This window comes from Falco cherrug, chromosome 1 (assembly GCF_023634085.1).
Source record: "Falco cherrug isolate bFalChe1 chromosome 1, bFalChe1.pri, whole genome shotgun sequence".
NCBI classification, from domain to species: Eukaryota; Metazoa; Chordata; class Aves; order Falconiformes; family Falconidae; genus Falco; species Falco cherrug.
This window is the reverse complement of record NC_073697.1, coordinates 66,573,650-66,599,720: the sequence shown is the minus strand read 5'-3', so window position 1 is coordinate 66,599,720 and position 26,071 is coordinate 66,573,650. Positions and strand designations below refer to the sequence as shown.

The window sequence follows — 26,071 nt, the reverse complement described above, 5'->3', positions numbered from 1 at the left end:
AATTCTGTTTTGAATTTTTCATGTTTAGATAAAGCTTTCTGTTAACCATCAGGGAAAAAAATCTGGTTTTGTGATACTTTTTTCGGTTTTGATTCTTTGGTTTATTTTTGTATATGAAGATGTCAAAATGTATCTTCATATAATGAGAAAAGATACTAATGTCTAAGTGTTTTGTGTATTGATAGGAAAGACTAAAAAGGCTGCACATAGGCAAAGCTCTTCAAAGCCGAAAAAGGGCACGTCCTGGAAACCAGAAGCCAAGGAGCGGATGTTACAGTCTGGATTGGAAACAAAAGCATCTGATGCGGAACAGTGTAAAACTAGGGTGATGGCAAGTGAGGATTTGCCTATGCCCTTAGCTGGGCATCAGCAAGAGCAGACTGTGTCTCCAAAAAAGAATCTCAAGTCTTCTGAGTATCTGCAGTCAGCTTCAAAAGCTTCTCAGCGTTTAGTTCACAAGAAACCAACTGCTAAGCAAAAAGTTCCAAAAGATAGAGTAGCTAAGACACTGGCAGAAAGTCCAAGGAAGAAGCTTAAAAAATCTAGCCAAAAAAGGAGTAAAAAAAAGCCACAGTTACAAAGGGAGGAGACTTCTGACAGCAAACCTGGTGAAGAAGAGCTTCAAAGAGAGCCTGTAAATTTGACTGAAGTGTCTACCTCACCCCTGCGTCAGAAATTACGGACTTCTGTGATTCAGAATTTGGCTAAGTCTAAAAAGCCTAAAAAGCCTAAAAATGTATTGCATGCATTGGAGTCACATAGTGGTGCAAATAACAAAACTCCTGTAAAAACATTACAGCATCTCACAGGCAGTGTGAAGAAATCTAAAAAGAAACAAGTATCGGCCAAAAAGATTCATTGCAGAACCAGTAAAGATGTTTGCCCAGACCCTGAGGACACTGAGTCTCAAACAGATTCTGACGACTCTTCTATACAGGACTTGGCAAGAAAAAAAGGGAAGTTACCAGATGTGAAAATAAAAAAGAATGTGAGAAAATGTAACATGCAACGTAGACTACAGTAAGCTTTTAATCTAATTCCTTACAAGTGTGGTATAACTTGGTAGTTAATTAAACACATCTTGTTAACGTTTAAGCAGCAATGGCCCAGTTGAGCTGTGTGACAGTTTCAGACGGGTTGAATAGCTAATAGAGAAATCAAATTGGGTAGTCAACATCGTATTCTTAAAGGTGGGTGCCAGATCTAGTGTCTCCTACATAAGAAAACTGGCGCTGGAATTTTTGAAGTGTTCTTTTGAGACTTGAGTAGCAGATTCAGTTTAAAAACAAACAAACAAAAAAGACAAAAAAAGACACACGTGTGCACAACCCCACCACCCATAGAATAACTTTACTGTCAGGTTTGTTACTTTTTGTATAAATTAGGAAAATATAGTGTGTAATTGTTCATATATATTTATTTTTGTGGAAGTAACTTTACTAATGATTGGTAATCAAAAGAGGAAGTTTCATTCCAATTGAGTTTTTAATCACTGTTGTTTGCATTGCTTCTTAAATTTTTTTAAAAAATCTTTTTATAGTTCTGTGCAGTACGTAAAATTATTGACCTGCAGATTTCTTTCAGTAAGTGAAATTGTCTTAACAGTAAATGTAGTAATAATAATGATAATTTTTTCTCTTCTAGAGATTCATTTGCAGATGAGAAGGTTATAGGTCATGAAAGGTAATTTCCCAAGTTGTCTGTGAAACTTGCATTTAATCCCACTTCAGCCCCACTGGGACAGACCAGCTGTTTGGTACTACTACTGCATTCTGTGTTCTAGTAGCGAAGAACCTAGTAGAAAGGGGATTGTGATTCAAGCCTGAGGTATTTAAATACCATGCTAATACAGTTAATAAACAAAAAATCCTTCTTCCTGCCATTAGTATGGGGTCCTAGTAAGTTTCTTGCCATTGGGGATGCTTTTTTCCTTTGAGGCTTGCTTCCATGTTAGTGTGTGATCTTTGAACAGAAATACCAGTGTTCCTAGAACTAATAACAACCGTACTAATAAAGTTCCTGTTAAGTAGGGTGTAGAACTGTATCTACAATCCAAACTTCTGTTTGCACATGCAGATATGGACATTTCTTCTTCATGGGATGGGAACTTATTAACAAAGCAAACAGGAATGGCTGTCTGTGTATTTATTAAATTCTTATGTTGTAATTTTACTGAAAATTTTTTATTTTTTTATTGTAAGTGACACCACTGCAGACTTAATTGACAAATCTGTGGTGTAGGTTTGCTCATCTAGCATTGAAATGCATCTTTTGGAGTTTAGGTGGATCACAGCTGAACTTCATTGGTATGGTAAAAGCAGTGAGGCACAGCCATAGATGGGGGAAGGAGCAAAGGTTGGGGGTACTGGTGGTAAGGCTGGAAGAGAAGTGCTGTTAAGGATTTGATTGCTAGAGAATCTCTGGTGAATTACATACATGTTAATTATTGTCATTTTATGGGGAAGATTTTATAACAGAATACATACCGTAAATTACAATTTCAAACTGTTTTACTGTCCTTCTGTAACAGTGTACAAAACATTTCTTTAAAGCATTTCTATAATCGTGGTCTATGGAAAATTGTTTAAAAGGTAATGCTAAAGAGGAGAGGAGAAGGTCTTTCTTCTAAAAGGGAGGAAAAAAAAAAAGTTACAAGATACTTGGGAAACCTGTTTGGAGAGGAAGTGTGAGCACTAGTTGATCTGCCTGATGACCTGAGTAGAGGAGCAGTTGCTGAATTTCAGACCTGTGATTAGCAGGTCTAGCAGAGTAGCAGTCATTGGCTTCAGTGTCTAATTGGTACAGACATGTTTAGAAGGACCCCTTCCCCCCCAACCCCACCCCCCCACCCCCCCCCCCCATGATTTGGGAAAAACCTGAAAGTTGCTATTCTTGGTAGTGCTGTAATGTTCCTTTGATGTTTAAGATATTCAAGCAGGTATGTTTTGGTTTTTTTCTTTTAAGTGGGGCTGTTCTAGAACATTGTGATAAATGCTCTTCCAGAAGTGAGTCTTATGAACCGGAATATACATCTTCAGGTAATGTTTAAAGTTGGTGTTTTCTTGCATTGTATGTATAATTTTCTTATAAGCTGTAGTTGATGATACAGCAATTTCTGTTCTATTCTGCTTGTCCAGAGTAAGAAATGCAGATTGTATTGGCTGTGGTTACATTTCTGCCAGCGGTACAGTATGCCAGCTTTATGTAGTGTAGCTTTGGAAGGACAAGCACTACGTGGTTTGGTGTGAGGCTTAGCAGGCTTACCTTTCCAAAATACTTTGAATGAGTTTTTTAGACTCACGGGTTTGGTGTGTTGCCATGTGATTGTAGTATATACGATCACATCAGGCTGCCCTGGACCAAATTGTACAGCCTTATGGAATCATGGCCTGTTTGCCTTGAAATATTTTGGTTTTCTTTTAAGTTTCCCTACACAAGTAGCACATGTTGTAGTGAATATGAGCCCTGGGGACAGAAAGTCTTTTTGTTAGTATTAGAGCCAGTTGTGAATGTTACTAGTTCATGCAGTGCTTCAGAAACCTAGATTTGTGTGTGTTCCAGTAAGAAGTTTGTTACAAAGTTAGGCTTGAGTGGTATAAAGCTAAACGTCCTTACACTTTGATCCATAAAATTATAAGTGTAGTTATATTTACTAATGTTTGTTTTTCAGAGGGATGAATCTGAGGAATATTTACTTGAATATATATAGTTTTCATGGCATTTTCAAGCTTATACTGTTTAAACCCTTATTACATATACTGTTTATTTACATTGGGTTTCATATATGTTAGTGGGAACAGCAACTGGGACTTCTGCTTGTATTACCTTTGGTTGCTTCTAGTGGGTGTAGTCAGGAATTGAGTAAGTTAGGCATAGTAAATGCCTATAGTGGTGTTTTTTTTAATGTATTTTCAGATAATTCTGAAGACTTGAATTGTCAAATAAGACATCTGTTGTCAGATGAGATAGCAAGGCATAAAATAGGTAAGATTATTTTAAAATATCTTTATGTAAGTGCATAAATACAAATACATGTCCAACTTGAAGGAGACAGGAAAACACCTGGAAATGTGTTCATGTGTTAATCAGTGTTTACAGCTAAGGCTTGTTAGTTCAGGAACCATAACCCTGCTCTGATTTTTAAGTTACTTTTAAAAAAGGAATATTACTATGTTCAACAACTACCTTTTTGCCTGTCATGTTTACATTTTTCATGTAATATTGAGTCAAGATAAACTCTTACGGTTTAGTGAAAACGGTAGAGCTCGAATTAGTTTTACACAGTGTATCTGAGGGTGCAAATAACTTGCCTTCTGTGGCGATGTAAGTCCGGATAGGATGGAACAATGGGCACGCAGTCAATTGTGGTCCATACTAGTCTGGTTTTTCATTCCCTTAAGTATTATTTTATGCACAATGCTTCAAAAACTACTTCAGCAGGTTTTTTTTATTTACCATTTTCTTTAGCATTCAAGTATTCTTGACTAATTTGCTCTCCAAGGGGCTTTTATTCTTACAAACACTAAAATACTGAATCACTGTATTCATATATGGCAGCTTAGACAAATTTAATGTTGAGACTATGTAATAAGGAAGTCTGAAGGGAAGTATCTGAGAGGATCTTGGAAATGTGTGGGGTTTCTGTTGGCAAAAGTGCTGCTCTTCTGGATCTTGGAGATGGGACTTAGAATTTGGAAGAGGAGGGGCTGCTTATGCAGTCTCTTGTTATTTTCCTCTTGCGATAACCAAGGCAGTTCCTTCTTACTGGTGCTGATGAAATCCCTCAGTCAGGTAGGGTTCCTAGTCTTTGTCAAGAGCTTTGTCTTCACAGTTGTAGCGTGTTTGCCGCTCCTTGTGCTTGGGCTCCTAATGTTCATATCTCAGTGATTCACTGAGATACACAGAATGAAATCTGGTGCAAAGCCAGCATGGTGACCGTTTGAAGAAAAAGGAGAGTGAAATGCTGATGTATGCAGAAGACTGCTTTTGGCAATACATGATTCCCTTTCCCTGTCACGACAGCAATGTGATATAAATATCAGCTGGGAAGTGCTGACCCCCTGGTAACAAAACAACAGGAAAGGATATAGAATGTTTCCCATTTCTGAATTTTTCTTTCAAACTTAATGTGAATTATTTCGTCTTTTAAATTAGTAATGCCTTCCAACACACCTCATGTTCGTCGGACAAAAAGGATACGACTAAGACCTCTGGAATATTGGCGAGGCGAGCGTGTAAACTATGCAATGAGGCCTTCAGGTATTAGTTCCAAAATACCTATTTGCTTTCTCCTGATAGGGCAGTAAAGAGAAATCTGTGGGTTGATATTGTGCCGTGAAAGCTTTGAGACACTTAGTATTTGGTATTTTTTTAAAAAAAGTAGAATATTTATGGTCTCCATCTGTTTAGTCATCTTTCCATGTAGTCTTTTTCTCTCCTGATACTCCTGTGTCAGCTAGAAGTAGTATCAGCAGAGCATGTTGACTACCCTTGCCGTAACTGTTTAGGGAAGAACAAAAGAGTTTCTCTGTACTAGTAGGTTTATTACATCAAAGACTCTGTATGATAGCAGAAAAAAGGACAATCTACTAAATCGTTCACTGGAGCATTTATCTTTGTGTGGGGATTGTTCTCCAAAGCAGATATTGTAATATTTTATCCAGTCTCATTGCTAAGTTCCCTGTGTGATAGCATATATCTTGTTCTCAGGGATTTCTTCTGAAAATTCATCCTAATTTGGTGCTTTTCTAATTAATTAGTCTGCTTGAAAATAGTATTTCTTTGTGTCCCTAAAACTGATATTTTGTCTTAAAAATTTACTCTTACGTCATGGCTTTCTGAAATGTTCTTTCCCTGAAATATGATCAAATTCTGTTTAAAAGTAGAATTGTATTGCAATCCAAAATAATTGATGTTGAAAAGCTTTATGGTTTGTTCTGGCTTTCTAAAACTATCTGAAATGTTCAGCATCAAGCAGATATATTCTCAACTGAAATGCTTGTTGGTTGTTCAAGTCTACATTCTTGTAGAATCATTATGAATTAGTGAACTTTGTTTAACTTCCTTTTGTTTCAGGAAGCCTTGTGATTAGTGGAATAGTGCGTCCAGAAACAGAACCTCACAGGAAGATTAAACAGAAGGACAACGGTCACAAGCAGAAAAGACATAAAAGAAGTATGAACACAGACTTTTTTTTTTCTTTCGATACTTAAAAAAAAATAGCTCAAGATTTTTCTCCAGTAAAAGCTTGATTCTCTTTCTGTGCGAAAGTAATTTTATAATTAAATGTTAATGTGATCTGATGTGGAAAAACTTGTTCTTATTTTATCTATAGCAATGCTGTATAATCTTGTAAAAACTTTAACTTCTCGGCATTAGAAAGGAAGAGATACAGGACATATCCAGAAGTATTGTGGTGCCTTTAAAGCAGGGGTTGGAGAAAATAAGCTGTGCTTCTGCCCTTGTTCAACTCATTGATTAATGATGCTAATGTTTTAAGTTTCATAATGCACAGCTAAGGTGTAAAAACTTCTGGTCATTTTACTGATACCTGTAATATCACATCTGATAAGGCAGCATGCAGTGTCAATAGTTTTAAGCTATTGTAGGTTAAATACAAAATCATAGCTAGGCAGGTGAAGAGAGAGCTTTAAGAGTGCATGAAACAGAAGTGGGCAATAAATCTTTGTTTAAACGAACAGTAACAACAAGCTTTGCTAGAGCCTCTATGGCCAGTGGATAATAAATATGTAGGCAGTGCTCAGAAAAGGGAGATAGAGTCAAAGTCCAAAAGCTAAATTATTTTTGCTGTGCTGTCTGTGGAAGATGCTTTGATGCTAAAGAACCTTTCTTCACGGGGACTGTCTAGAGCTGTTGGTTAAAACTGAAACATTTCCGTGTGAAATTATAGAACAAATAAATGCTAACGCACATGGAAAATGCCATATGGCACCGACACAGTTCTGAAACAAATCAGGGCTGAAGGTAATCATTAGAGAAATAAGGAAGTAAACAGTCAATGTTGGTACAAATTTGTGTTTTTTGAGTGTGTTGCATGTAAATTTTATTCCTTACCTCAGAAAGAAAGTTGTAGGACTAGGGAAGGTTCAGAGAAAGCTTGTCGAAATCATGGGAGGTCTTCTGTACAAGAAGCAGCTACATGATGAAGGCTCCTCAGCTTTGAAGAGAGTACTGCGGAGGCGTGAGAGAGACCTGTAAAATCATAAGTGGCGTGGAGAAGGGGAATAGAAATAAGCTGTCATTTGTTTTGTTGGTTTGTTTGTTTTCAAACATTAGAACTACAAGGCATGGAAGGAAGATGATGAGAGCTGGGTTTTTCAAAGAAAATAAGGTGGCTCATGCCACTACTCCCTCCCTGCCCCAGAATTCTGTGGATCAAAATATTTATGTAGATGCAGGGCAAGAACTAGGTAAATTCACAGAACACTTAATTCTGATAGCTCTAAGTAAAGTGTCTGAGCTCCTTGTTGGAGGTGGAAAGTATTCCATGGAAGTGCCGTTACTCTGTTACAGCTTTTTGGGGGATGGAAGGGGTGCCTGCTTTTGGCAGTTGATGGGATACAGGATCCTGATCTAGATCAACCTTTGATCTAAGTGCAGTTTATGGTTTAATATAAATCATTTGCAGTCCATGTAAACTTGAACTGGTAGTAGCTTTCATACTGTATCTTACAAGAATTATTGATTGCTTTAGGTGCATTTGAACTGTCTTCCAGAAGTGATGGATTTTCTCTTTAAAAGACACTCATCTTCAGAGATAGGCTTTTGCTGCATCCTTGAGTCTGAAGTGATACACAGAGGGACCATCAGCTGAACAGAATTTCTAGAACAAATTCCTAAATTGTATTGATACAATAAAAAATCTGTGTTTATAGCTATAGACTTGCACCTGTTGCTGCTTCTTTTTATAGAGATACGGTTAGATTGTAACAAAGCTATTTCAAACACAGTAGCATTCTTCCTACCCCTGGCTGTCTTGGTGTAAGAGTATACAAGCAGCCATGAGTGCCTGTAAAGTACTATAGCTTGCCTTTAACGTCCTTGTTCTGACTGCATTTAAACAAAATTTTTGTGCACTGTGGAGCTGAAGTGGTCTGCTTAAGAGAGTTCTGCAAGAGAGCTTTGGAATATTTATGCTGTTGTGAACATTCTTCAGCATCTCTCTTCTATCTGAAAAGCGTAAGGTTGTCATCAACTCTTAGGCTATTTCCTTCTCTGGAAAAATCCTTTTTATTATCGAAATAGTGCTCTGATTTACAACTTACAGTGAGATTCTTGTAATGGTATTTCTTGAGGAAAGGAAATGTGCTTATTCTTTTTAATACTGTATCTCTTAAGTCTCCTGATGCCCATCAGCAGTAGGTAAAAGGAAAAAACTTGTTCTTCATACTTCATCGCATATTTTATATCCTCTCAGCATCTGTTGCTAGAAAAGCACTTCTCTTAAAATACAGATACTTTTGAGTAAATACTGTTATTAATATCATAGGACGAATAGTCGGCATTCCCCTGGAAAATTCTTTAGGATTTAGAGACTCTTTATCTATTACATGCAGAAATAATTCCAATGTAAATTATATTTTCAAAGAATTGTTATGGGTGGCTTCCTTTTGTTTGAAGAAAGTGTATACAGTCTGTTTAGTCACTTAATAAAACAAGTTTAGGTACTTACATGAGAATGATAAGATTGTGGAAAAGTTGTGGTTAAATAATTATTTAAAATGTAGAATGATTATTTTTCTGGTTTTGTTTTTTTTTGTCTCCTCAGGAAGTGAGGCACCTGCAAATCTGAAGCACACCCTAGCTGATACTTCTAAGCCAACCGTTGTACTGGACCCAGTAACAAATAAGGAAGTACTTCTAGGTGAGTTGAGGGAATGTGACTAGAGGCACCTCTGAATTATGTAGTAAGTGTTTAGACTTAACAAGAAAAAAAATACGTTCATGCCACATTAGGCATAAAAAGGTGAGCTTTTGAAATATTCACTGCTCTTCTGGAGAAAATTCTGAGGAAGACACAAAAAGTGTCCTGATTTTTCAGCTAAATACTGAGTCTAGCTCCTGGGGGTGTTGCACTGAAACAATATGTAAAGCATATGATTTAGTAAGTAGTTACTGAGCAAGTAACAATACTAATTATGCATTAGCATTAATGTTAATCTCCTGGACTTTTTTTGTAGAATGTGTTAACACTGAAAACAGTCACTCATGCTTCTACAAAGATGAATCGGTAGAAATATATAAAAACTTGAATACATCTGCTTTTGCCACTGGTAGATTGATTTTGAAACCATTTAAAGAAAAGGGACACCAGTTTGTCCATGTGGATACAATAGTAAGTATGCTTTTTTCTTATTTTTATAAAATGGACTAGTAAACAGAAAATCTTACAGTGGTTAGAAGTAGCATACAAAGTTAACAGGTTTTTCAGGGTTTTAATGAAGCATTTCAGTTGTGGAATCTGTTATAACCAAAGAAACTTGCTAGAGGTACTTTGTACATTGTTCTGCTTTGCTTCACATTAAATCTATATGTCCACGTATGCTTACTGTCTGGATATTGCAGGCAAGATAAAAGTATCAAATAAATGAAATTTGCCCCTGTCCCCCTTTTGTGTATCTTATTTTTCAGCAGGGTGGGGAAAAAGGGACTGCAGCCCTGCTAGCTTATTTGGAGTTTGATGTTTGTTACATGTCTGCAAAACAAATTGTGTGTTGTCTGGGATAACTTTCTGAAATGTGGCTAATCTTAGAACCCTTTGGCTTTCATTAAGGCTTTCCATGTTATCCATGGCAAAATTATTGTTACCTTACATAAGACATCATATTATCTGACTACAGGGGACTACTTCTATGTTCCAGCAGGTAAGTACATGCATGTATTTAAAACCAACTTGTTGGAGACGGATGGGACTTAATCAGCATGCTAGGAAGCAAAACTGAACTGATGGGAAAAGATAAGTTTGAGTGGGAAAGTAGAGGGTAATGAAGAAAGGAATGTGACCCAATACTGGGTGTAGGTTGGTGACCGAACCTTTGAGTGCAATGATACAAACATTGCTTATTTATGTGCGTTGGCCTCAAAGTTTTGATGACACTATCAAGTTCCAAGAGTGAGTTTCCTTGGTATTCTGTCTCTGTCCCTACTATGATGTTGGGGAAACTCAACAGACAGCTTAATACAATGATAGTTAATGTAATTGTTTTGGTCACTATCTGCTGGCTGGTTTTTCTGCATGAAATTATGAAAATCCATTTGGATCAGTTCACCATAGTTTATGCTTTCTGCTTGATGTATAAAAGGTGCAGAATGTCTTTTGGAATGGTTTGTAACTTTCATGTGAGTTGTTGAGAATTTAGACAGCTCTGATTTTGCCCTTCTGAAAGTGGAATGAATTCCATTTGGGAAGCTGCCCCTGGGTGGGTAAGACACTGGTCAGGAGAGTTTGTAGGAGTTGTAAAGCAGACTGTTCATGAAGCTGTAGAGAGCTTTTGTGCAGCTTTCATGTGAAGAGTCTATGTTAGAAAATGACAAGCTACCGCTTGTTTTTCCATTAACTGTTCACCATGACATCCTGACTGAACAATCATTGTTCAATTAATGCTTGATGCTCTGAAGCTTTTTTTGTGTGTTTGTTTTAATCTTAAAAGTTTAGGACTCTGCAGAGGCAATCGTGTAGTTTGCTTTTTGGGAAAGCAGGTTATTTAAACTGCTGAAAGTTCTGTATGGCCATAAGGTTCTATACTTCATTTCCATACTTCCCTGCTTCTTGATAGCTTGTATCTCAGTATGCCTGGATGGGCAATGCAATGGTTGTGGCCAGTGATGTCTTTGTAATTCATCAAGTGTAGCTGAATGTGAATGTTAGGATGCTGCTTGTTCCTGACATTCAGTGGCTTTTAGATGTTTCTGAATTTGTAGTCATGTTAGTATGCAAATCCCAAGTGAAGATATGCAGGTAAGTTTCCTTGTGCAGTTTTTATTGGGATATTCTATAGGAAATTCAAGTAAATTTGGTCAAGTTTTCTTGTGGGTTTTGAGAGCTGAGAGCTCAAGCCCATTACATTCTTTTCAGTAAAAGTCTTCTTGGCAAAGATGTACTTTTAATTTACCCTGTGGTAAGAATAATTACACTAGCTGCACTCTTTGTTATGTCTTTGAAATGCAATGACATGCCTGTGGAAATGGCATTCTAGATTAGGGGTTAATATTCCTTCTGTTAAAGTAAATGAAATAAAAATACACTTGACTGAAGACAGGACTGCAAAAATTGCTAGTGGCTTCTAAAGAAAGCTTTCATTTTTTGTTTGTAGGAAATGGTTATAACATACGTAATCTTCTGAATGAAGAAAGTGTTCTTCTCTTCACACAACTCAAACACAGGTGAAGAACTTTCTGTAGAAATGTTTGCTGAAACACTTTTCAAGTTTTTGTATGTTTTGAAGTTCTTTTTATGTACAAAAATTGTTTGAGTATGCCCAGCTTAACGTTACAAATTAATGTGGAGCAGCTGCAATCAACATAAGAATTAAGAACCAAAAGAACCTCAGTGGTTTGCTATCAAAATGAAATGATATACTGAAGGGCCTTAACTCTGCATCAGTTAGTGTTCTTTTGTCATCCAAAGGTAGGTGTGTAAAATTTGTGGGTAAAGCACATTGTTGTTCCACATTGTATTTCTATGCCTAATCTCCCTTAAAGATGTTAGCACTTGAAAAAAATTGACATCTTCAGCTAACATCTGATAGTCTTAACATCTGACTGGTATAAATTGCTTAGAATAATCTCTATTTAAATGTAGGACCATGCTGTTTGCATTCCAGTAATTGTTGTCTGGGAGATGGGCTGCTGGAATGCTTGCCTGCTGGGGTCCAGCCTTCTTCTAATGTGTTGATGACAGGCCTTTCTTCCTTGTCTAGCAGATGTATGATTAGTGTCGCAAATTGGAATTGTAAAATGGGAGCTCTTAGGAAGGAGCTTATTGACTATAGCTTTTGTGTGGAAGCTACAGCTTGATTAGTTCTGAACGTTGTGGATAGCTTTATTTTGTGGAACAGCGATAGGTCATTGCCAAATATTACTTCACTATCTCCTTTTGTTTTACTTGCTGTGTTCCTGAATAATAACAAAGACCTTTGGGGAAACTGTAATTATACTGTATACTCCAGAAGCCAAGTCTAGACAGCAGATGGTATACATAGCATTTGTCTCCCAAACTCTTCAAAGTTCCTTCTGGCTGAAGATAAGGATTAAACTACAGCTGTTCTGGTAGGGTGCTTTCTCTTTGTGGTCACTGCTATTCTAGAAGAGGAGATAAGGAAAATTGAATTTGAATCATAAACTTTAAGGACTTGAGGATTGAGTATTGACCTTGTAAACAGTCTTGGCCATGATCTTTATGGTAAATCTAGCGTATACGTTAGAATAGGAAAGATGAATTTGCTTCAGTGTTTCCCTTAAGCTTTCAGCTGCCTGTGGAAGGGTTTGGACACCAAGATTACCATGCCTCTGTGAAAGACCCTTTAGACTGGGGAATTGGAGATAATATATTTTTTATTATTCTCTTCCAAGCAGTAGTTCCTATTATTAGTGCGTATATAGACTGACGTCGGAAGTACTTACTGGAAGTTATGTGGCAACTTTGCATTCATGCCTAGGCCATGCTTATTTCTGAGAAGGTGAAACAGAGGAACATGCCTATTGCCACTTCGTTCTTCCTCTGTCTTGATACAAAATATTTGTGAATGTTCTGCATAAAGGACTTTTTTTCCTTGTTATCCCAGGCTCAACTCTTGTAAGCAGTTTAAGAGTTAAAAAAGTCTTTAAGTTATGACCAGTAATAATTTGATGTTGGCAGCTTTTCCAGATTTTGGGCTTGGGATGATCTCTTCAAGGTCAGCAAGATTCAAATATTGTCCCTGCTGTGTTGGAGCCATACCACCGACCCCATGGGCATGCATGCTGTCCCTGCTGCTTGAGGGGATTCCACCCACTAAAACGTTTAGTTTGTAAGTCTTTCAACTCCTTAGGCCTGCAGAGGGCTGGAAATTTGCCACTTGGAAAACAGTAAAGGGCTAGCATTAGACCGAAGATCCTCTGCTCTTCACCCAAGTGTGTCGCCCGGTGGTCAGGGCGTGGATGTGGTGGTCTCTGAGTTTAACAGCTCATAGGTTCCAGCTGAAAGTCAGAACAAGACCACCTTTCAGTTGTTAAAGGCCTGGGAGTTCAGAAGAAAGATACCCTGCAAATTTTCTTCTGCATTACGTGTCTGCAGATTGGGTAGCAAAGGGATAAGGGGTTGTTGAACTTGTATGGACTACGGAGCTCATGGCTGTTAAGGAAAGTGTGAATATAGGTTGTGATGGAGCTTGCTGCTTTCCAGCCATGTGATCCAGTTTGGTGACTCACATGAGTGATACATTGCCCTTGTTGTGTCAGGCCACTGATCTCTCTTCCACCTCTGCTCTATACTGCAACTTGACAGCAAGGTTTTGAGAGGATTTTCTTTTGGGTCATGAGTAAATGATGAGAAATACGTCCTTCAGGATGTTTTCTCAAGCAGAAGTAACGTGTGCAGACCTTTTCCTGACACAGGCTGGAAAGTGGCAGATGTTCAAGTGTAGGTTTGAGGTCAGCATGCCGTGAATGCATATTTGTGTTTTCCTAATTCTGTGGCAGGGAGCGTCAACAGAATAGGGTGAGTTTGGTAAAGTTTGTAAATTTTTTTTAGGCTGGATGGTTTTGTTACTTCTTGGCTAATCAGTTTCTTGGGAGAAATGTCCTGTGTAGTTTGCAGAGAACATTTTGTATTTGGACTATTGTCTCAAAATGTTTTATTTTTTGGGGTATTTTTTTTTAGTAGCAAAATCAATTGTGCCAAGCATGGTGATGTACCTAGGATGTTGCTTTAGTTAAGCAGCAGTTCCACTATTAGTCACTAGACGGGGCTTCAGGCACGTATCTTTGTCCTTGGCTGGCATCTAGGTTCAGTGGTGGTTGATTTTTGAAAGCGAGGAACAAAAGTATGTGTTACAGATGGAGATAACATCAGTTGAATTCTGTTGCAAGGAGATTTAAATCAGTTGCCATTAACATTATGACTTGGCACTGAACCTTGCTGAGTTCATTCTGTTAGCAAGTACATTGTACTAGCTGCACCTACTTGCTCAAAGTTGTTTTAAAACTTCAGTCCACAGCAGGAGTTGAGTTGAGCTAGGTTGGTCACTGTTTGCCTGGACTGCATTTTAAATTGTTTTTCTTCAGCTCGACACTTATAAAAAAAACTTGCTTCCATGTCATTAGCCTGAATATAGTGGAAGGAGGTGCAGGAGAATATTCTGAGTTCCATGACTGCTGTGGGTGCAGAGTTTTGCAGTGTGGCAAACGAGAATTGGTCATTAGTCAGAAGAAGCATCTGGTATTTCAGCTCTACCTGGTCTTGCTTTGGCTTCCACTTACTACATTTTTGTGTACATCAGGCTACTAGTAGTCTTGGGTAACCTTTGGTGGTCTTAATTTTTTCTGTTACCAAATGAGATATTGCAAAGAAAGACAAAGCCGCCTCTGAAAGACGAGAAGATAACATTCTTCTCCCTGCATTAATATGATTCTTTTTTTTATCAACATATTTTCTGCTCTGTTGAGTAATCTAACTTCCACTGACTACTGTGGTGATTTCAAATAGATAAGTGGCAAAGTTATTTAGACTTGGAAGAATGTTACAGTAATAGTCTGCACAGAGCATGTTGTGGTCTGTAGCTTAAACGTATGTTCCTAGAGTTTCTATAATGTTATTTGCCTGTTGTAGCTTTTAAAACACCTTTTAAATTATTTCATAGACTATGATGACTTATACATTCAGCTGAGATGATACAGCTTTTTACTTTGTAGAGTACAGAGCATTATCACCTCTTAATAGTAATAGAGATCTGAGCCAGTTTTGTGCTAAGCTAGGCCAAAGCTGGCTGGCCGGTATTACCTGCTGTGGTGTGAAGCTGGGATTGTTGTCCTGAAAGAGATACAGCCTTTGCTGTTGCCTGTGCGGTACACACGCTGTTCCTGGAGGATACCACTGGTTTAGTATATGAACTCATGGTTCCTGTCAACAGTAATTGAGAGAGCTGGAAACAAAATGAAGAGTTACATATTTCATCAGCTTCATGTTAGTAGGTACATGTGTTCTATGGTAGGTATTGCGGTAACAACTAGAGGCTTCTTTTAAGGATATTAACTGACTGCTATTTGTTAGGTTCTTTTAAAATCTTTTTGTAGTTTCATTTGGTTAGAAAGCTGTTCGAAGCTTTTTTGCAGTTTAAAATGGCGGAAGAAGGGTTGCAAAGCTGTCGGGTATGTGTGCATATCCATATTTATACAACTTTGTAAACATAAAATAGGCAAGTATGAGCATTACAGAAAAATACACAGTGCCAATAAAACAAACTGTTGAGGCACATACACAGTTTCTTCTATTTTTCAAGTACACAGCAAAATTGGTTATCTGCAGATGGTTTTAAATTAACATTTGGGGAATACAATAAACCTAGAGAGCAGTTTCCTGATTTCATAACAGCTGAAAAGGCATTTCAGTATGAAAGAATATTTCTTATATTTCTACTGATGTATAGACTCTGTTGCATGATGTCATTTGTAATATAGGATTTACTTCACGTGGTGATTGATTGCAGATAATACATCTAACTGAAGAGTATGGAATATGCCTCATTAGGGGTATTGACAGCTGTTGTAACTGAGTGTCTTAGTCTTTCCAAGCTGCTGCGTTTCCTCCTCAGAATATTCCGTCACTCCATGAATGTTCACAAATGTAGTCAGAAGAGGTCTTGAAGCCAAACGTTTCTCAGGTTGCATGGAAAAGCTTCATTTAGATTTTGACAGCCAAATATCTATAGGGAATGAATACATTAAAAGGAGTGCATGCAGAGCTGCTCTGAGTTCTTCAGCCCACCCACAAAGCTCTTGTTCTGGTTTGCTTCATTTGAACTCCTGTGCCCAAGTAAAAGCACACAATAAAGGTTTCAAAACCACATTTACTTTGCACTTCTGCAGTCTTTTCTTGTTTGGAGCACAAGACAGGCAATAATTGAAACAAGGAGCTGAAAGAAACAAGTGTTTACTTTCTCACTCTCGCTGTTCAGTTGAGATGCAAATCTGGAAGTGTTCACAGAAAAACATATTCATATCCTGAGTAAGATTTTTAACTTTGCCGCTCGATGGGTAAGGACTTTTAGATTTGAAAGTGAAGAATTGCAGTACTCCTGACAACTGTTTAGGAAATTTATTAGATGGGTACAATAGCTGTTAATACACATTATTTAGCTTATTACGTTCTTTCATGGTCATGGTGTTTGAAGTTGCCTTTTCCTGTGTTTTCAGTAACAGTAGCTGAAATAAGAATTAAGATGGCAGACGCATGATAACACTGTGTGTGTTCTGGAATCAATGTGCTATAAAGAGGGAGAGGAAAGGAGTGACATGAGATTTGTAGATGTAATGAAGAGCTATAGTGGTGTCCAAAGGTGTTGCAGACTGGCTTGTCTAGGTTGTGCAAAGGGTTTTCAATGAAATTCAGTAGCGCTTGGAAGAGCAGAACATGAGTCTTGACTGGTAAAGGAAAACTTACTGGTGTCAGTGCCGTGAGAACACAGCTGTCTGTGCTGGTAACCTGCACTTGTGGTTTGAGATTCTACTAGTGCTATGATCACTTGTGTTTAAGAGCATTAAGTCATCTTATCTAAAACTGCAGAATTCTGTTAATGAACACGATGTATAATCCACTGAAGAAGAGGCCTGAACTTACTGAATTTTATCCTTTCTTTTTGTTATCGTCACTTTTGTGTTGTCATACAGAGGGGGCAATTACAAGAAATGGAAGTTAATTACAAAGAAGTTTTTTTCAAGTACAATCTGAATGTGGAAATTTTACTGCTGACAAAGAGGGGGCTCCCCCAGGATGCAGTAGCCTGTACGCTGAAGAAACTAAGCACTTGTCCTATATTTCAGTTAGTGCCAAGTCAGCTCTGAGGCTAATTAATCAAAACAAATTTACAGTTAAGCCCAGGAAGGAAGACTCATTAAGTAGCCAGTTAAGAAAAAGTGCTGAAGGAGGGAGCAACCTTAAGGGGAAAGTATGAAACTCCCAGTATTGGCCCATGAAGGACAATTAAGTGATAATTGCAGAGGCCTTTTTGCATCCAGCGAATGCCCTCTCACTTTTATTATGGCTAATTTTCTTCATATTAGTAGAAGCAGACATTTACTTGTTGAGCAACTAAGCTTTACTGTGCACTCTTAAGATAATTCATAGGTAAAGCACAGAGGTCGCTGCAGGAATAAATTACAACACAGCTGCCAGACTTGGACAGTATTTTAGCTAGTGAAAAGGCTCCACTGTATTTTAAAGACAAAGTAACTCTAAATGTTTGCTTTATTTGCTGCTTCGTTTTGCGGCATACCAAGTCCATCTTAGCATCCTGTTTAACCTTTCAAACAAATTACATTGTGTGAATTATCTTATCAGAATTTAGAATAGCTTCATTTTGTCAGTTGCTGACCCCACTTAAGTTCACAGAAATCATTACCTTTGTCATGAATTGGCCTTCGTTGCTTACATCCTGCATCCATGCTGCATTAAATACTTGCGTTTCCTGATGGAAAAAAAAATGAGGGGGGAAACTATACATAGAAACATTTAGATTGGGAAAGACCTTTGAGATCAAGTCCAACCGTTAACTCAGGACTGTCAAGTCCAACACTAAACCATATCACTAAACACACATCACTGTGTTTTTTAAACACTTCCAGGAATGGTGAGTCCACCGTCTCCCTGGGCAGCCTGTTCCAATGCTTGGCAACCCTTTCTGTGAAGAGATTTTTCCTAAGGTCCAATCTAAACCTCCTCTGGTATAACCTGAGGCAGTTTCCTCTGTCCTATTGCTTTTTACCTAGGATAAGAGACCGAACCCCCACCTGCCTACAGCCTCCTTTCAGGGAGTTGTAGAGAGATAAGATCCCCCTTTCATTTTCCTCTTCTCCAGGCTAAACAACTCCATTCCCTCAGCTGCTCCTCACAGGGCTTGTTCTCTAGATCCTTCACCAGCCTCATTGCCCTTCTCTGGACACGCTCCAGCACCTCAGTGTCCCTCTTGCAGTGAGGGGCCTGAAACTGAACACAGGATTTGAGCGGCAGGTCACTAACTGTTTCCTCCTGGGCTGTGGGGATTTCATTCTGCTCCTCGTCTCTGCCTTCCAGCTCAGGGGGCTGAGTACCCAGAGGGTACTTGCTGGTCTTGCTGTTAAAGACTGAGGCAAAGAAAGCATTAAGTACCTCAGCCTTTTCCTGGTGGTAATGTTCCCCCCCCACCCCCAGCATCCAGGAAAGGATGCACGTTATCCTTGGCCCTCCTTTTGTTTCTAATGTATTTGTAAAAACATTTTTCGTTACCTTTTATGGCAGCAACCAGCCCAGGTTCTAGCTGGCCTTTCACCTCTGATCTTTGCCCTGCATAAGCTTGTGACATCCTTACAGTCCTCCGGAGCTGCCTGCCCCTTCTGCCAAAGGTGCCAGACTCTCCTTCTTCCCCTGAGTTCCAGCCAGAGCTCTCTGTTCAGCCAGGCCAGTCTTCCCCGCCGGCTCATCCTTCTGCACATGGGGACGACCTGCTGCTGTGCCTGTAAGACTTCCTTGGAGAACGTGCAGCCTTCCTGGTGCCCTCGGCCCTTCAGGGCTGCCTCCCAAGGGACGGTCAACCAGGCTCCTAAACGGGCCAGAGTTGCCCCCCGGAAGCCCAAGGTGGTGGTTCTGCTGAGCCCCCTCCTTACTTCTCTGAGAGTCAAAAACTCTCTCATCTCATGATCACTGTGCCCAAGGCATCCTCTGACCGCCACATCACCCACCCACCAGTCCTTCCCTCCCTGTTTGTAGACAGCATCTCCTGAGGGGCATCTCCCCTGGGAGGCTGCCTGACCAGCTGTGTTGGGAAGTGTCTTCAACACACTCCAGGAACCTCCTGGGCTGATCCCTGTCCGCTGTGTAGTGTGTCCAGCAGGCATCCATAGGCTGTGGTTCCCCACGAGAACAAGGGCTGGCAATCATGAGACTTCTCCCCACTGCTTGTGGAATGTTTCACCTGCCTCCTCATCCTGGCTGGGTGGTCTGTAACACACTCCCACCAGGATATCTGCCTTATTGGCCCTCCCCTGGATTCTTAGCATTATCCTGGTTTCAGCTGAGATAGAGTTAATTTTCTTCTTGGTGGCTAGTGCAGTGCTGGATTTGGATTTTAGTAGGAACAGTGTTGATAGCACACTGGAGATGTTGGTTGTTGCTGGGTAATGTTTGCACTGGGTCGGGGACATTTTGGTTTCTCAGGCCTTGCCAGTGGGCGGGCTGGAGGGGCACAGGGAATTGGGAGGGGACTCAGCCAGGACAGCTGACCCAAACTGGCCAAAGGGGTGTTCCATACCATGGGATGTCATGCTCGGTAAAGAATGCTTGGGAGCAGGGTGGATCACTGCTCAGGGACTGGCCGGGCATCAGTCAGTTGGTGGTGAGCAGTTGTGTTGTCTGTCACTTCGTCTTCTTTTCTCCCTTCCCCTTGGATTTCATTTTTCTCCCCTTCTCCTTCCTTTTTGTTATAACTGTTATTATTATTGTTGTTCTTTTAATTTTATCTCAATTATTAAACTACTCTAATCTCAACCCTTGAGTTCCATGTTCCTTTCAGATTCTCCTCCCCACCCCGCTGGGTGAGGGGGGAGCGAGTGAGTGGCTGCGTGGGACTTAATTACCAGCTGGGATTAAATCATGACACCCATAAACACTCAACCCTACTCTCGCCATCATCCAGCTCTAGGCAGTTGAAACTTCCTCACATATAGAGCTAGCCCAGTGCCTCTCCTTCCTTGCCTGTTCCTTCTGAAGGGTTTGTAGCCACCCATTGCAGCACTCCAGTCACATGAGTTATCCCGCTGTGTTTCTGTGATGGTAGCTATGTCACATAGTCTTCCTGCTGCACGATGGCTTCCAGTTCCTCCTGTTTGCTCCATGCTTCGGGCATTGGCACAGGTGCATTTCAGTTGAGCTATTCATCTTGCTTCCAACCCTGTCATGCTGCCCCAGGCTCATCTCTAGTGAGCTTGGGTTTATTCCCTTCCCCTTTTGAATCTAGTTTAAAGCTCTCTCAAGGAACCCTGCTAAATCCTGGCCCAAGATCCTTTTCCCTGTGAGACAGGTGAACCCATCTGTTGCCAGCAGGCCTCGTGCTGTGTCAACTGAACTATGATTAAAAAACCAAAATTCAGCTGTTGACACCAGGCCCAGAGCCAGGTATTGATCTGCGTCATCTTCTGATTACATGCCCCATCGTTCCCCGCAACTGGCACTGCAGAAGCAAACACTGCCTGTGCTCCTGATCCCTCAGCCAGTCGCCCCAAGGCCCTGAGGTCTCTCCTGGTCGCCCTCAGACTTCTTGTCGTTTGGATGTCAGCACTGGCCGCTTGGGAGAGCAGCAATGGGCAGCAATCACAGGCCGCACCAGACAAGGGATGTTTCTAGTAACATCCCTGACCCGGGCCCCAGGGAGGCAGCCGGCTTCCCTATGGGCTGGGTCCAGTCAGCATATTGCGCCCTCCATTCCTCTCAGTGTGGAGTCACTTGTGACAACCACCTTTCATTTGTTCCCAGCAGAGCTGGTCTGGATGTGTGGGGTTGACCGACTCTCCCTAGGCAACTCCTCCAACCTGGATGGGCCTTCATCCACATCACCATTTTCTGGGCCTTCAGGTTCCAGAGCCCCGTACCTCTTGCACTGCGTAGGGCCCCTGGGAAGGGGCAGCAGGCCTGCCTGGGCTGGGGAAGTGTCTCAGGAGGGGAGGTGGTTCGCCTGCTGCCCCGAGCAGGGGCCTGTTCCCATTCCTCCCATTCCTCCCAGTCGCTTAGGGCCCCTCCATCTGCCTGGGGGTGAGCAGGCAGGGGAGCCTCCTGTTCTCATGATGTGTCTGTGCCGTGCATTTGTCTCAGCGATGGCAGAGCGCGGCCCCACCAGTCTGTCTCCCTCTCACACTCCCTGACACTCCTTAACCTTTCTGCTGGCCCTTCCAGCTCTGCCCCCGGGCTGAGCAGATCGCCCACCAGGCCGCACCTCACCGCCATGTTTTCTCTGCCGCCCTGCGGTAGCAGTGACACTGGGCACTCCCTGCAGCCTGAACAGCTGCATGTTTCCGTGGGAGCTCTGTCTGGGTGCCATTGTGCCTTCTGGTGCCGGTTTTTGGCCTGGGGAAACCATGGCCAGGTTCCTTCTGGGGGGACAATGACCACTGCTGGAGCCGGCCTCTTCGGGCTGGCAGGGGGACGGAGCCCGGCCTGCGCGTGTGGCCGTGCTGGGCTCCTGGTCACTTGCGCTGCTGGGGGCTGCGGTTGTACCTGTGGGGGTTCGGCCCTGCACACGCCGAGCCAGCGCTGCCGCTCTCAGGGTCTTGGTGGTCCCCGCTCTGGGGGAGCTGGGGCACCCCCTCTCTCCCCCTCTGCCCTCGCTTCTCAGTTTTGCCACTTCACAGCCAATCCCTTCTGCCAGTCCATTGGCACAATCCTCTGCCTCGGAGCACCTCTGCCAGAGTAGCACGCATCGGAGCCTTTGCTGAAATAGTAATAGTGGTTTTACTAAAAATAATTTAGCTCCTCTTCTGAAGGACTTTTTAAGGTTGTAAAGCTTATCTTTGGTGAGATGCTGAGGGTTGCAGCTGAATTGCGTGTCCCAGTCCTCCTGTGCCCCTCCTTGCTCATTTCCATGGGACTGTGACGCTGTGCAAAACCTGTCTTAATTAATTGGACACGTGCGTGGGCTAAGAATTTGTTTCAATGTCTGCCTTTTTTTTTTTTTGTGTGTGTGTGCACTTATCTCTATTTTGAATTATTCAGAATTGACAATTCAGAAACAACAAAGGCGTCTCCTTGTATTAATAGAAGTTTTGGTAATAATTTCCTTGTGTTCATGAAATTCCACGTGCACATGCTGCCAGTGTGATGCACTGCGTCCTGCAAGCTGGCAGTTGTGTCCTTGAAGTATCTGTCAAAGGTGTGCTTTGTCCATCCGTGTCCATTCATCCATGTCTGTGCCCCCTCCCCCTCCTCTTTTTTTTTTTTCTCTCCTTCCCTCCCCTTGGAGCGGGCTGCAGGATGAGGAGTTCACCTGCCACTATTCCGGCTCAGCTGCTGTATCATGTTTCAATCTGCTGCTTCATTTTTTGTCTTGCTGCCTAAAGTAATTGCTTACCTTTTTTGGATGCATTTCCCTTACCAAAGGTTTCTTTTTTTTCTGTCTTTCTGCCACTTACAAGCATTCTATCATTTTTCTAACTCAGATCCAGGTATTTGAATCAGAGGTCTTCTTATGCCTGAAGGTTCCTTTGCTACTTCTCCTTCAAGCTTTGTACAGGGCCTGACAAAGCTGATTTTCTCATTCAGAGAAATGATGCAAAGCTTCCTTTGGTCTCCGTTCTTTGAAGGACTTCTGTGTAGTTTTAATCCCAAGAAAGTTGGCTTAGGGTGTCACTGGCAAGACATTTATCGTCGTCACTTGCCATTTTCTGGACTGCAGAAGCAGAACTGAGACCACTTCAGGCCTGCATGGCTGCCCATGAGCCTCATCCATCTGTTAAGTCTGGCTCTGCAGTGGCAAAAAAGTCCATCTCGGCACCATTTTTCTGGTCAGACTTATCCCAGAGCATCGTAGCATTGTGCTTTTTGCTTCTCTTGTAGGACTGATTCAGCATGCTGGTGCCTTCCTTTGCCTTGGCACAATCTCGCCATGGCTCTGCCATCACTTAGGCACCATGCCATACCCTGATTTTGTGTTGGCAGGCTAGTCCAGGCATTCACCTGCTCTTACATCTTCATTCCTCTTGCCAGTGGGAATGCTGTTTGGCACCAGCTGGTTTTGGCACAGAGGTCTAGCACGGCAGTGTGTGCCCATTGCTGCAAATATGGATGTGGACACATTATGCCCTCTCACATCTGTTGCTGCCTGACTTTTCTGGTAAATGCCAGGAGAAAGTAATCTTCCTGGTTTTTGACGTTTGGTGGTGTCTGAGGAGGAGCCTGGACTGAATAAGCTAGAAGAGCTGGGTGGCCCTTCAGGATCACCTTCATATGTTTCTCTTAGAGGCAGAGCTGAGACCTGACCAAGCTCATTAGACATATCCTTCCATGTGGAAGAGCTCTGTCCACACAGTTCAGAACTTGCCATCTCGGTTCTATCCTACTTATTGCCCGTGGGTGGGAGTGTGTATTTGCAAAGTACGTTAGTGTTTTGTGTACACGCTTGGCATCCTCATTCTTATCGCTGTGGTAGCTGTGGAGAGGTCAAGAGTTACAGAAGACATCAGGACACAGAAGCTCATAGGTGGGGAAAGAACTTATCTGAATCCAGGGCAACTGGCTTGAGGTGGTCTTGCTTGAGCAGGAAGGTTGGACTTCCCGAGTCCCTTCCAACCTCAACCATTCTGTGAAATTGGAGATTCCCATGCTATGGAAGCTGCTGTTCTGTAAGTTTAGTTCACGTGTGTTGGGTGTGTTGGGAGGACCCTTAGGTCATACGCCTCAAGTGGAGGGCCTTTTCCATGTCACATGACAGGCCATGATACACCAAGCTGAAGAGTTTGGGGTGTGCCAGAGGGCTCGGCCGCTGGTGAACAGCCACTATTTTCCCTTTCTCTGTAGTAAAAGACAAAATGTGTGTACGGTTGTGATACAACTGTCAGCTTTAACTTTCCCCTTCTGGTCTTTGCTCTGAGGTGTCCCTCTAAGGAAGACACGTACCTGGGTTTGATGAGAAGTTCACTGGTCAGTTTTGGGGAAATAGCTAACAATTTTCTGCAGTTATACCCTGAAACATTTAAGTATAGGATGCTTTGATAGTGGGCTCTTATTTTAATTTGCCAGCCTTAACAGCAGTCATCTTTCTGTATGCAGGCTTTAAACCAGCTTGAAAATTTGGAATTTTGCGTAGTCCAGGCAATTAAGTGGCTGCTTTTTGCATGTAACTCTACATCTGGAGTAATAGTCCTCAGCTGTCAATCGATGTGGGGAGTTGCATCAGACATCATTCTCTCAGTTGGCAACAGTTTTAATTCTTGGACATTTCCCTACTGTCAACACCTTTGTGTGGCCTTTGGGGCTGTAAATCGTAGACTGTGGGCCATTTGTCTAAAAGTGAGCTTAAGTGAAATAAAATACACACAAGACTTTTATAAAAACAGCATAAAACTTACATGCGTATTAACTACTAAGGCCTCTCGGTCCGGCACAAAATACATTTCATGTTAAGAGATAACATGAGAAAATAAATGCAGAACAAGTGGATGTCACAAGCAGGTGTGGCTTTGACAACTCCAGACTGCACAGAGGAACACATTTGTTAGAGACCACTATTAGTTAAATTAAATTAGGCTAATGTGCTCTTTTGAGCATAATTGAAATTATAGTAATATTTTTATTGATTTGCCACTGGAATAGGTGAATGCTTTAATGTCCTTTCTGCTGTGAGTACAATTTGCAGTTGTTCCACTTTACTGTCTGGTAACTCCCTAATATTATGGCTCAGTCAGATAGACCTTTTTTTAATTTGTTAATTCTGTTAATTTGAACTGATTTCTGTTCTTTTTACAATTTAGACTGAAAGAAGGAACTGTGATGTTGGAGACCTCTTCTGCATAACTTTGCCTGCAAATTGAAGATCATGTAATGCAAAGGAATTCTAGAGAACACTGTAACTACAATCCAGCTGGAAATACAACCCAGTTTTAGGGGTACATTCGTTCATTGATCTTGAAAGATCTTTCTTAAGTGTAAATGGTAAATACATGGTTTGTTACAAATTATTTTTTCTTTTGTATCAATAAATATTAAATAATGAAAATCGGTTTTGATCTCTTTGATTTCTAAGTCATTTAAGATTTATTTTTCTAGTAGTACATTTGGTTTTGTAAATGCAGGTAATTGCATGAGTTTGACTTGTAAATATTTATAAATAATGTGAGTTACCTTGAGTGGCTTCAAGGATGTCGCCAACGGTGAAATCTTTCAGCTGTTCCATTGGAGTTATTAAAACTCTTAAGAGGAGTTTGAAGGTAAAATATTTTCATGGAATCGTTTATGTTGGGAAAGACCTTTAGGACCATTGAGTCCAACCATTAACCCAGGACTGCCAAGTCCGCCACTAGACAGTCACCAAGTGCTGCATTTACACATCTTTTAAACACCTCCAGGGATGGTGACTCAACCACTTCCCTGGGCAGCCTGTTCCAGTGCTTGGCAACCCTTTCAGGGAATTTCCTAAGATCCAGTGTAGACCTCCCCTGGTGCAACTTGAGGCCATTTCCTCTTGTCCTATCACTTGTTACTTGGGAGAAGAGACCAACCCCCACCTCGCTACAGCCTCCTTTCAGGGAGTTGAAGATAGCAATAAGGTCCCCCCTGAGCCTCCTTTTCTCCAGACTAAACAACCCCAGTTCCCTCAGCCACCCTTCATAGGACTTGTGCTCCAGACCCCTCACCAGCCTCGTTGCCCTTCTCTGGACACGCTGCAGCACCTCAGTGTCCCTCTTGCAGTGAGTGGCCTGAAACTGGACACAGGATTTGAGGTGCGGCCTCACCAGTGCTGGGTACATACTGGCCACCCTGTTTTGGATACAAGCCAGGATGCTGTTGGCCTTCTTGGCCACCTGGGCACACTGGACACACACACTGCTGGCTCATGTTCAGCCGGCTGTCAGCCAGCACCCCCAGGTCCTTTTCCCCCGGGCAGCTTTCCAGCCGCTCTGCCCCAAGCCTGTAGCGCTGTGTGGGGTTGGTGTGACCCAAGTGCAGGACCTGGCACTCAGCCATGTTGAATCTCGGGTGCCGATAGGGTTCACCTTTGAAAAAACAATGTTCTTAGTTGAAGTGGCTTTTGTTCCGATTTAAATCTCTGCTGTTCTTGCTGTACTTACACAGAAACTCAGGGTTGAAATGTTGTATATAATTCTTTCAGTTTTCAGA

The 26,071-nt window shown here is 41.4% G+C and overlaps 1 protein-coding gene across 2 annotated transcripts in view; it reads left to right on the top strand.

Annotated features, from left to right (window-relative positions):
* CENPC (centromere protein C) overlaps positions 1-24,952 on the top strand; it is a 33,146-nt gene extending 8,194 nt beyond the window's left edge. Inside the window, exons 9-19 of one of the 2 annotated variants that reach the window (XM_055704974.1) lie at positions 186-1,020; positions 1,645-1,683; positions 2,965-3,038; positions 3,916-3,984; positions 5,155-5,259; positions 6,076-6,174; positions 8,789-8,884; positions 9,201-9,355; positions 9,794-9,884; positions 11,334-11,403; positions 24,706-24,952. In XM_055704974.1, the coding sequence (XP_055560949.1) occupies positions 186-1,020; positions 1,645-1,683; positions 2,965-3,038; positions 3,916-3,984; positions 5,155-5,259; positions 6,076-6,174; positions 8,789-8,884; positions 9,201-9,355; positions 9,794-9,884; positions 11,334-11,403; positions 24,706-24,748 (1,676 nt within the window). In that variant the 3' untranslated portion in view covers positions 24,749-24,952. The remainder of the gene's footprint in view (positions 1-185; positions 1,021-1,644; positions 1,684-2,964; positions 3,039-3,915; positions 3,985-5,154; positions 5,260-6,075; positions 6,175-8,788; positions 8,885-9,200; positions 9,356-9,793; positions 9,885-11,333; positions 11,404-24,705) is intronic. The other variant, XM_055704980.1, reaches the window with a different exon arrangement.
* The last annotated feature ends 1,119 nt before the right edge of the window (positions 24,953-26,071 follow it).